Genomic DNA, 12,069 nt, shown 5'->3' on the forward strand with positions numbered 1-12,069 from the left:
TAAGGGTTGCACTTTGCTGTTTCTTTACATGTCTCAATTATTTGCTGGGTATTGGTAATTAGATAATATGATTGCAGAAAATTTGGATACTGATCCCATCCCCTCCAGGTCTTTTTGGTTGCTTGTCTGGAATATTTTAGGGAAGTCTATTCCCCCACAGTGTGTAGCCTCTGAGGTAGTCTATTAAGCCGTCAAGTCTATTAAGCTGTCTATTAACACGTCCAGGCTGTATATTGTCACGCTGCTTATTTAACTTATATGCAGAGTACATCATGAGAAATGTTGGGCCGGATGAAGCAAAAGCTGGAATCAAGATTGCTGGGAGAAATATCAATAACCTCAGATATGCAGATGACACCACTCTTATGGCAGAAAGTGAAGTAGAAGAAAAGGGCCTCTTGATGAAAGTGAAAGAGGAGAGTGAAAAAGTTGGCTTAAAACTCAACATTCAAAAAACTAAGATCATGGCATCTGGTCCTATCACTTCATGGCAAATAGATGAGGAAACAGTGGAAACAGTGTCAGACTTTATTTTTTTGGGCTCCAAAATCACTGCAGATGGTGACTGCAGCCATGACATTAAAAGACACTTGCTCTTTGGAAGAAAAGTTATGACCAACCTAGACAATATATTGAAAAGCAGAGATACTACTTTGCCAACAAAGGTCCATCTAGTCAAAGCTCTGGTTTTTCCAGTGGTCATGTATGGATGTGAGAGTTGGACTATAAAGAAAGTTGAGTACTGAAGAATTGATGCTTTTGAACTGTGGTGTTAGAGAAGACTCTTGAGAGTCCCTTGAACTGCAAAGAGATCCAACTAGTCCATCCTAAAGGAAATAAGTCCTGAATATTCATTGGAAGGACTGATGCTGAAGCTGAAACTCCAATACTTTGCCCATCTGATGTGAAAAACTGACTCTTTTGAAAAGACCCTGATGGTGGGAAATACTGAAGGCAGGAGGAGAAGGGGATGACCGAGGATGAGGTGGTCGGATGGCATCACCGACTCAATGGACATGAGTTTGAGTAAACTCCAGGAGTTGGCAATGGACAGGGAGGCCTGGAGTGCTACAGTCCATGGGGTCACAAAGAGTCAGACACAACTGAGTGACTGAACTGAACTGAACTGAATTAAGCTGTATGCTTCTATTGGTATCAGCTATTACACTCAGCTATTACTCTCCTGAGCTGTTACTGAGGCTGACTGTGCTATGATTTTTTTATAATATTCCAGAGCATAAACTGCACCACAATATGACCCAGTTAAATCTGGGTCCTTTGGCAGGGGTAGTCTTTGAAGCTTGTCTCTGAAGTCTGTTCTGACTGTAGGAAGCTCTGCTTTACTGTCTCTTTCCCTGGTTTTCTCTGTTGGACTACTAGCTGGCCTATGGCATAGGCTGTTACTCTCATGAAGATACCAGTATCCTCCTGATTGTTTACCACTGTTTTCAACAGTGCTCACGGGCATGAGCTTCCCCTGCTATGTGCCAAATAAAGTTATTCCATTCTGGCTCTGTTTCTACTGCACATCTCTTCCCCTGGGCAGAACACGTGTGTCACTGTTTCACCATTGGTAGCAGAGACAGTAGCCTCTGGTTTTCTTGGCTTAGCTCTCCACGTGTGGAACCCCAACCCCACAAGCAAGCTGGGCAAGGGCTCAGTATTCTTGACCTGCTATGCATGGGGTAGAACTTTCTCTCCATAAATGGGGGCTGGGTGGAGGAAGGGAGTCCCAGATTGTTCATCCGCTCTTGCCTAGAATAGTTTCTGTAATATAGTGCTGAAAGTGGAAAATGAGAAATGCTGGGCACCTGCCCTTTTCAAGCACAGGGAGAAAGGGAGCCTGGGGTCCTTGGCAGCATCTGCTAGGAACAGACATATCATCACTCTGATCTGAGGCAGCGGACAGAGGGAGTTGTGGTTCAAATGTCATAGGCTGACTACTCTTTTTGAGATTTAATAGATTTTCTTGAATAAATGTCTCTCTATATGCTGAATACCCTTAGGGCAATGTTCAGAGACTAGTTTTTTAAAAATAATTTGCACCAGTTATAGCTGTTTTGCAGGGTAGAGGGTCTGTGAAGCACTCATACTGCCATCCTGGAAATCGACTTCCCCTGGAAAGTAACTTTTTAATGAAAACCTGTTTTGTGGAAAAGACATTATGATATGCAACACTTTCCAAGTAAGGTGGAAGTAATGTTCACTTCTTTTATATTACACAGAATCTCTCAAATGCTTTAGAAATAGTCTCTGACACAGTCTGTGACTGTACCCCAAATTTTATACTCCCTTTGTCCCTTTAGTAACAGAATTCTCAAGGTTCAGTGATAGACACAGCTGACAAGCAAAAGACTGTATACTGCAAGCTCCTTTATAGTTAGGTGTGACAAGAGACAAAATCCCATCTGATGCAATGTGAGCGGAAGTGATATATACACAAGATCAGGCCCTTAAAAGACATTACTTCCCTTTCTTCCTTTCTACTGGGCAGAAGGTGGTACCAGGAACTGGAGTGGCTATGTTTGATGAAAAGACGGAAGCAAAAGTTCTGGACAGCACGGCATTATGAGAGAAAGAACTCAGTTCCCTATCACGGGTGGGCTACCACACGAATCTTAGAATGCCTACTTAATTTTTTAGAGAAATAAGTATAATTTTGGTCTTACGTCACTATATTTTTCTGTCTCTCTGTTACAGATGCCTAAGTCATATCATAATTTGTACAATTCCATTGTGTGGTTTGATAAATTTGATGTGAATAATAGTAAAAGATGTCAAAGTGGTTATCAATAATGTCAAATTTTCAAGTGAAGACTATCGATTTCTTGGATATTAGGAAGTCTTCCCTGTGAACCCTGATGCCTAGTTTTCAGGTGCAGGCAGAAACAACACACTTTAGAATACACCTACTTCGCCTAACTTTGAATTTTTATTATTATACTTAGAGATTATTATTTATATTGATGAACTGAATCTTTGAGTTTTTAAATATCTTCATAGTTGCTACGGTTATTTGGGAAATGATTTTATGACACGGCAGAGATTTTTGTTGTTGTTGTTAAATGTTTTGAACCACCTGGAATCCCTGTTGTTTACATATGTAAATCAGTGGTTTTCTGACTTCTCTATACCACAGCAAATAGAAGAGAGTATTTGCAAGCCGCACTCTGATCAGGACTAGAGGCTCCTCCAGGCCCAGCTGCAATGACAGCTGATGTTCCTAAGGATCAGCATCTGGAAACTTAGAATGTATTTTAAGGAACTGGATATTGGAAAGAAATCTTGGGACCCCAAACAGGTTAACTTTAGTAATATCTGTTAACATGTAAAAGATATAATAAAGTTTTAAGAATTTACCATTAATTTTCTCTTCAAATAACATCATTCAGTTTTTTCCAAATACATGCTAGGGTACGAGAGCTATCACTATACAGGATTCATTTGTTGTTCTGGAAAGTATTAATGCTGTAAGTTGAAATATGTCGCTTTTTTCCTATGATCATAATCCTGTTTTTATAATCATTACATGTAAAATACTTATGTTTTAATTATATCTTCAATTAATACTGCTTTCTTTGAAAAAAAAAGTGGTACTATCTAAAGGCATTTTTTAAATTGAAGGACACCTAATCATTACTTGTGTTTTCAAAATTTGTTATATAAAAAAGCAAGGAATGAAATAATTAACATATAATATTGTCATTAAAAGTAATAAAAGTAGTTAATGAAGTTCATACCAGTATGATTGTAGACAACATCAGTTATACAAAGCATATTCCATTCCTTTTTCAATTTTTGCACCAGCTGTCCAACATCAGTCCAGGTGTACTTTTTATTAGGTCTTGAAAAGTCAGGATTTAATTCTAACTGATCAGCAAGGGAATAGCACGACCTGGATAGTCCAAGAGTCTGCAGTGGGGTAAAATGAATCATGTTGTAGCCTGCAACACAAGAAGATAAACAAAGGCCACTATGAGAAAAGACATACCTAAAACGAAGTATATACATTGTAAGGTTAAACTTCCATGCCTGCATGTGTGCTCAGGAGCTTCAGTCGTGTCCGACTCTTTGTGACCACATGGACTGTAGCCCACCAGGCTCCTCTGTCCATGGGATTCTCCAGGCAAGAATACTAGAGTGGGTTGCTATGTCCTCCTCTAGGAGATCTTCCCAATCCAGGGATTGAACCTGTGTCTCCTGCATTGCAGGCAGATTCTTTACCCACTGAGCCACCTGGGAAGCCCTTAAATTTCCATAAGTAATTCTAAATGGCAAGGCAACCATGCCACAAGAGAAGGGGTTAAAGACTTGAGTTCAAATCCTAGCTGTACCAGAAGTGATTTAAGCAAGTCTACTTAAATCTTTCAGGATTATCAGTTTCCTCACATACAAGATAAGGACAATGAGATGATGTATTTGAAAAAAAATCAAAGAGAGTGCCCAGTTACTATTAGGGATTCAATTTCTATTTCTGGAATGGATATATTTATATGTAGAAAATATACCCTATGCAAGTACATCAGTACATCTTTCTCCTAGTTTTAATGTTCCATAGTGCTTGTATTCTTTTAGTTAAGCCAGGGAGCCTCTCATTTCTTTTTTCACTCTACACTCAAATTGAAAGTAGAAAATTAACACTATGCTTTACTTAGTAAAATACAATTTAAGTGATATTTTACTTTGGTATGTATGGCAGCACACGACTTTCACGTTAAATGCTTGTTAAATTAAAATTATATATAATGATAATACATTTTCCAATATTTTAGTAGCTTACTAATTTTACATGTCAAAGTAAAGTCTTAAGAGACAATAATAACCTCATTTTATATAGAGTTCCTTAATTATTAAGTTGAACCATATAATTTGCCATTTTTTGTAGGTTCAATTCAGTCAGTCAGTTCAGTCGCTCAGTCGTGTCTGACTCTTTGCAACCCCATGAATTGCAGCATGCCAGGCCTCCCTGTCCAGCACCAACTCCTGGAGTTCACTCAGACTCACGTTCATCGAGTCAGTGATGCCATCCAGCCATCTCATCCTCTGTCATCCCCTTCTCCTCCTGCACCCAATCCCTCCCAGCATCAGAGTCTTTTCCAATGAGTCAACTCTTCACATGAGGTGAAGAGTACTGGAGTTTCAGCTTTAGCATCTTTCCTTCCAAAGAAATCCCAGGGCTGTTCTCCTTCAGAATGGACTGGTTGGATCTCCTTGCAGTCCAAGGGACTCTCAAGAGTCTTCTCTATCACCACAATTCAAAAGCATCAATTCTTCAGCACTCAGCTTTCTTCACAGCCCAACTCTCACATCCATTCATGACCACTGGAAAAACCATAGCCTTGACTAGACTGACCTTTGTTGGCAAAGTAATGTTTCTGCTTTTGAATATGCTATCTAGGTTGGTCATAACTTTTCTTCCAAGGAGTAAGCGTCTTTTAATTTCATGGCTGCAGTCACCATCTGCAGTGATTTTGGAGCCCCCCAAAATAAAGTCTGCCACTTTTTCCACTGTTTCCCCATCTATTTCCCATGAAATGATGGGACCAGATGCCACGATCTTCATTTTCTGAATGTTGAGCTTTAAGCCAACTTTTTCACTCTCTACTTTCACTTTCATCAAGAGGCTTTTTAGTTCTTCTTGACTTTCTGCCATAAGGGTGGTGTCATCTGCATATTTGAATAGTGAAATATCAAGTTCAAGGCTATGGTTTTTCCAGTAGTCATGTATGGTTGTGAGAGTTGGACTATAAAGAAAGGTGAGAGCAGAAGAATTGATGCTCTTGAACTGTGGTGTTGGAGAAGATTCTTGAGAGTCCCTTGGACTGCAAGGAGATCCAACCAGTCCATTCTGAAGGAGATCAGTCCTGGGTGTTCATTGGAAGGACTGATGTTGAAGCTGAAACTCCAATATTTTGGCCACCTGATGCGAAGAGCTGACTCATTTGAAAAGACCCTGATGTTGGGAAAGATTGAAGGCAGGAGAAGAAGAGGATGACAAAGGATGAGATGGTTGGATGGCATCACCGACTCAATGGACATGAGTTTGGGTAGAGTCTGGGAGCTGGTGATGGACAGGCAGGCCTGGCGTGCTGCGGTTCATGGGGTTGCAAAGAGTCGGACATGACTGAGTGGCTGAACTGAACTGAACTGAACATAGAGTTCTACCTATTTATATTACTAGATATATTAAGATGTGAAATTAAAAGGATAAAGCCTTTATAATGTGTATCACAGATGATAATTACATTTATTTTAAAGAAGAGAAGAAAAAAGCTGACATTACCTGATTCTTTTGCAACCATAAGTCTGCTTTCCCATTCATCAAAAGGTCCCATACACTTGGCTAAAAATGTCTGGAGCGTAACACAGTCCAAGGGTAACACGTGATTATCAGCACCAACACGTAAAATAGGGTCCACGACTATGTAACCTCCACCACTTTTCTCATTTCTGAGGAAAAAAAACAAACAAAATCTTTTTAATTAGTGACAGGAAAAAAAGTCTCATCTAATCGTGTGACTGGAAAGTAAATTACCCCATTGTAAAACATATTTTGAAGCCCATAAAATCTTTTTAAAAAGTTGCAGTGAAACTAGTACAGCCACTATGGGGAACAGTGCAGAGATTCCTTAAAAAACTGGAAATAGAACTGCCTGTGACCCAGCAATCCCACTGCTGGGCATACACACCGAGGAAACCAGAATTGAAAGAGACACATGTACCCCAATGTTCATCCCAGTACTGTTTACAATAGCCAGGATATGGAAGCAGCCTAGATGTCCATCAGCAGATGAATGGATAAGAAAGCTATGGTACATATACACAATGGAATATTACTCAGCTATTAAAAAGAATGCATTTGAATCAGTTCTAATGAGGTGGATGAAACTGGAGCCTATTATACAGAGTGAAGTAAGTCAGAAAGAAAAACACCAATACAGTATATTAATGTATATATATATGGAATTTAGAAATATGATAACGATGACCCTATATGCGAGACAGCGAAAGAGATACAGATGTAAAGAACAGACTTTTGGACTCTGTGAGAGAAGGCGAGGGTGGAATGATTTGAGAGAATAGCATTGAAACATGTATATTATCATATGTGAAATAGATCACCAGTCCAGGTTCGATGCATGAGACAGGATGCTCAGGGCTGGTGCACTGGGATGACCCTGAGGGATGGGATGGGGAGGGAGGTGAGAGGGGGGTTCAGGATGGGGGACACATGTATACCCATGGCCGATTCATGTCAATGTATGGCAAAAACCAGTACAATACTGTAAAGTAATTAGCCTCCAATTAAAATAAATTAATTAATTAAAAAAAAGTTGCAGTTCAAAAATAATTGAAGTTGAAATTCAATGGAAAAGCCACATTTTATCCTTTTCCAGTCTCTATATAAGGACATAAACAACACATGCATATATATCTAACAATATTGCTTTAAGGAAAAATATTGTACTAAAATCTGTCAATAATAATAGAGCACATAACTAAATAAAATGCTATAACCAGGTTGAATGAAAATACTAGAATATTTATGCCATTACTTAAAATAATAATACTTTGAATACGCAATGAGGCTTACAATTTCTTCCTAGAAACTAAAGAATTATATTCTATTGCATCCCAAGAAACTCCTGTAAAAACTGCCATAGCTGATATGATAACTTGTTACAAGTTAGACAACATCAAGTTAGAGAATAAATTAACTTTTTTTCATATACAGAACACCAGACTTACCCTTGAAGGAAGTAATACTGAAATGATCCAGCTTGTTGAAGATTAAGTTTACAGTATTTATCAGAATCATCTTCTCTTTCTGTTGGATTTTCCCATTCCAGGGAACGGAATTTTTCTCGATTAAATGCTTCTCCAGGAAGTGGGTAATTTGTATACACAGTAACTGCCTTTCCCTGTAAAGTTGGGCCCAATCGGAACTGCAGTTCAAACCCTAAACAAAAAGCACATTTCAATAAACTCATTGCAGGGCTTAAATTACCACATTAAAAAGATGTTTTACTTAAAGTATTATGAAAATAATGATTTCTCAACTATGTTTAAAAGAACTCTAAATATTTAATGCTGTTTTTGGAAGTACTTTGCATTCTAATTTAGCTTAATTTTGCATTTTAACATACAGTATACACCACAGAACTGTCTGCTCTGTACTGCCCTTCTCTTCTTCTGGAAATTTATACTCCTAGTCGCATGGCTACTTTGGGATATGCAAGTTATTATACGATCTCATTCCCCACCATTTCCACGAGCCCCTCATGCTCTTTCAAACCCCCACCTCCACTTCCTGAACTGACTGCTCAGAAGTGGACATCTAATCAGAGACTCAATGGCATTTTTCAAGCTGAAACAGAGAAAGTGAGTTTCTCTGTGGTATCAGAGTCTGTGATAATATGTAAAAGCCGGGAGATCACAGGACAACTATCTTACCAGATAGAGCAGACCCATCTTCCCCGAGAGAAGTCAACCTCTAGAGAGCAGAATTCAGATTTCTAACAAGAGTCTTAAAGGCATTTGAGCCCCTGATACCAATTATTCTCAATGTCTGCTCAAATTCAGAGATGTGATAATAGAGAGTTAACAAGTGGCTGTGTGGAGCTGAGTGGTGTGGGGTGGTGAGGAATTCTGATTTGCAGTGTTTGTTGACTTCTAGAGGAAACAATCTCACCATGGTCAGTATCAAGCTACCAACATGACATCACAGAACACGGACCTGGGAAGAGATACTCACCATTAGCTCTTGACAGCCAACACAAGCAACTCCAGCATACTACAGCCTCTATCCCTGCTCTTCATGGTTTAGTTACTTAAGCCTTTCTTGGAATTCTGAAAGCCAAAATATTCTCACTTTTGCCTTAGTTTGACTATCTCTATTAAAATATATCTGAGATGTCTGTACTGTATTACAAGTCTTTTGCCATAAGAAGAGAAATACTAACACATTATAGTCATAACTAGTGTAAAAGAAAAATGTTTATTGGCTCAAGGCAAACTTTGATTATAATTATTAGAATGTGAACATTCTGACTACAGTACAGTCTATTAGAACATCAGGCACATAAATTTTAAACATGTGTGTAATATTTAAAAATTGAGGGCAGGAGGAGAAGCGGGTGGTAGAAGATGAAATGGCTGGATGGCATCGCTGACTCAATGGACATGATTTTGAGCAAACTCTGGGAGATACTGAAGGACATGGAAGCCTGGTGTGCTGCAGTCCATGGGGCCACAAAGAGTTGGACATGACTATGCGACTGAAAAACAATAATTAATTAATAATGGGTAATAATAACTGATGAAGGTAGGAAAATTTAGTTTTCTGGTTACAATCTTCAAGTTTAAGAAACTATACATAAGGGACAAAAATCAGAGCAGAGTCGGGAGGAAAGGAGTGATGGTAAGGAGCTGGTAGCAACCTTAAATAGGATGATTATTGAGAAGTTGAAGGGCTTGGGAGAAGTGAGCAGGTTAGCCTCATGTTTAATCGTGACCATGGCGGGAAAGTGCTGACCAAGCAAAGGAAACAGAAAACACAAAGGACCCAGGCTCGAGCACGCCTGGTGGTTCCAGAAACAGCAAGAAGCTCTATATGGTTAGACTGAAGCAAGCTGGGGGAGGAATAGTATGGTAAGACGAAAGAATGGTAACAAGGGAGTTAGATCATGCAGAGACTTGAAGGCCACGGTAAGTATTTTGGCTTCTTCTCTGACTCAAATGAGTCAGTGAACAGCTTAGAGCAGAGTGACAGGACCTAACTTGTGTATTAAAAATACCATTCTGAAGATATCTGCTTCTGGCCATAATGGAGTAATTGGTACTAGACTTGCCCTCTGCTGATAAACTAAATATGAAACAGCTGTTCTCAAAAATAGGTAGAGAAGAACTGTGATGCTCGAGATTTTCTATAAACTTTTTAGCTTTCAGACTAGAGGACCTTTCTGAGCTGTGACACAGGGAGTAGAAACAGTAATCTCACTGAGCTGAGGAGACAGAGATTAGTGCTTTGGAAGGGGGAAGAGAATACAATTTTCAGGGCAGAGTATGACAAGAAGGGAGTTAAACAAAGAAAGAGCTCCAGAAATTTACCTAGAGTCATGTTGAATCTGCCTGAAAACTAAACTGTACACAAATGGGGTTTGACTGCATGAGGTGAGGTTGGGAAAAGAACTAGTGGAAGCTGTAAATTGAACAATTCCTAGTGCTCACCCAGGTCTGGGATACATTACAATTTTTAAGCAGCCAGAATTAAGGAAACCTTGTTGAACAGCTGTTTTATTCAAGTCATGTCTTAAGTAACAGGGTTAAAGTGGTCCTAGAGTACAAACTAATATAAACCTATCCTATTAAAGCTTAAAAACAAGCCTCAAAAGGATTAAGTTGATCCACAAATAATGTAAATGACTTCTAAAATAAAACTCATCACTCCTTTAAAGCAAGAAAATAATTCAGAGATAAAAACAGAACACTTACAATGTCCAGCATCCAATAAAAACCTGCTAAACAGAAACAGGAGGTAAGGGAGTTGATCTCACAGATATCTGGAATAGGGCATTCCACATGGAGGAAACAGAGTTTTAAATGGCTTGCAACTTCTGCTTCTGGCAAAGACGGAATAACACGGATTGGATTTACCATCTTCCCCAAAACTTAAAGAAACCAACAGTTTAAAAAAAAAATCAGACAAAACATATGAACTGATAATTTTTCAAGTCCCTGACATCATGCAACAAAAGTCAGTGACCCCTGAGAGATGGAAAGTAAACAAGATAAGCCTTATAACTGCCCTATCTTGAAAGAGTTTACAGGTTGGGGCACAGGGAGAAGGAACCCAGGCAGACCTAACTGACTTCCTATGTTGAAGAGATGGAACTAAGAACTTATAGAAATCAAGGTAGCTAGAGTTTTCAGATGAGAGTAGTGGGTGAGGAGGAGAAAGCTGCACAGAGAGAGAATTTCAGAGATCTGGAAAAGGTATTCCTTGAGTATTCAGAACAGTACTAACCAGTGTATGGGAGGAAAAATACCTGAGACCAGGAACAGAATGTGTTCTCACCAGCTAGACTGAGAAAATTCACAAGGCACTGGGTAGAAAGTTCAGAAGGATCTTGCTTTAGGAGTGGGGAATAATGAGCCCGAGATAGGGCACAGGTCTAGACTGGCTTAACAAAGCATAGAAGTAAAACTCAAAAAGACAGTAATATTTCCAAGTAACTTAACTTCACTCCAGAACAATGACCAAGAATATTTATATGAATCCCAAAATACCTATCATCACTCAACAAGGTAAAATTAATAATGTCTGGCATCCAAACAAAGATTATGAGACATACAAAGAAGGAGGAAAACACAATCCATGAATGACACAGATGCTGAACTAGTAGACAAGGAAGGACTCCAGTTATCAAAACTGTATTCCATATGTTCAAAAAGTTGGGTCCATACATGGAAAATATTAAGAAAAAATAAAAAAGATCCAAATTAAGCTTTTAGAGATTAAAACTACAACACCTGAGAATGAAAAATACAGGCAACAAAATTAAGACATGGTGAGACATGGCAGACAAAAAAGATTAGTGAATTTTAAGACACAGGAATAGAAACTATGTCATTGGTGGGACTGATGTTGAAGCTGAAACTCCAATACTTTGGCCACCTGATGTGAAGAGCTGACTCATTTGAGAAGACCCTGATGCTGGGAAAGATTGTGGACAGGAGGAGAAGGGGACAACAGAGGATGAGATGGTTGGATGGCATCACCGACTCAAGGACATGGGTTTGGGTGAACTCCGGGAGTTGGTGATGGACAGGGAGGCCTGGTGTGCTGTTGTTCATTGGGTCGCAAAGAGTCGGACATGACTGAGTGACTGAACTGAACTGAAAAAGAAACAAAGAGAGAAAAAAAGAATCTAAAAAATTGAAAAAGCATCAGACAATTCAAGTGATTTAACATAAACGTAATTAGAGTACTCACAGGAGAGAAGAAAAGAGACAAATTATTTGAAGAAATAACAGGTAAAAATTCCCCAATTTGATGAAAAAAACAAA

The 12,069-nt window shown here is 39.0% G+C and overlaps 1 protein-coding gene across 5 annotated transcripts in view; it reads right to left on the reverse strand.

The window, feature by feature from the left end:
* AGL (amylo-alpha-1, 6-glucosidase, 4-alpha-glucanotransferase) overlaps nt 1-12,069 on the reverse strand; it is a 101,607-nt gene that overhangs the window by 61,454 nt on the left and 28,084 nt on the right. For all 5 annotated transcript variants that reach the window (XM_005204115.5, XM_059884476.1, XM_005204113.5 and 2 more), the window contains 3 exons: nt 7,750-7,960; nt 6,284-6,450; nt 3,741-3,944 (listed from right to left, as the gene is read on the reverse strand). In XM_005204115.5, coding sequence (XP_005204172.1) covers nt 3,741-3,944; nt 6,284-6,450; nt 7,750-7,960 — 582 coding nt within the window. The remainder of the gene's footprint in view (nt 1-3,740; nt 3,945-6,283; nt 6,451-7,749; nt 7,961-12,069) is intronic.

This window comes from Bos taurus, chromosome 3 (genome assembly GCF_002263795.3).
Source record: "Bos taurus isolate L1 Dominette 01449 registration number 42190680 breed Hereford chromosome 3, ARS-UCD2.0, whole genome shotgun sequence".
Classification (NCBI taxonomy): domain Eukaryota; kingdom Metazoa; phylum Chordata; class Mammalia; order Artiodactyla; family Bovidae; genus Bos; species Bos taurus.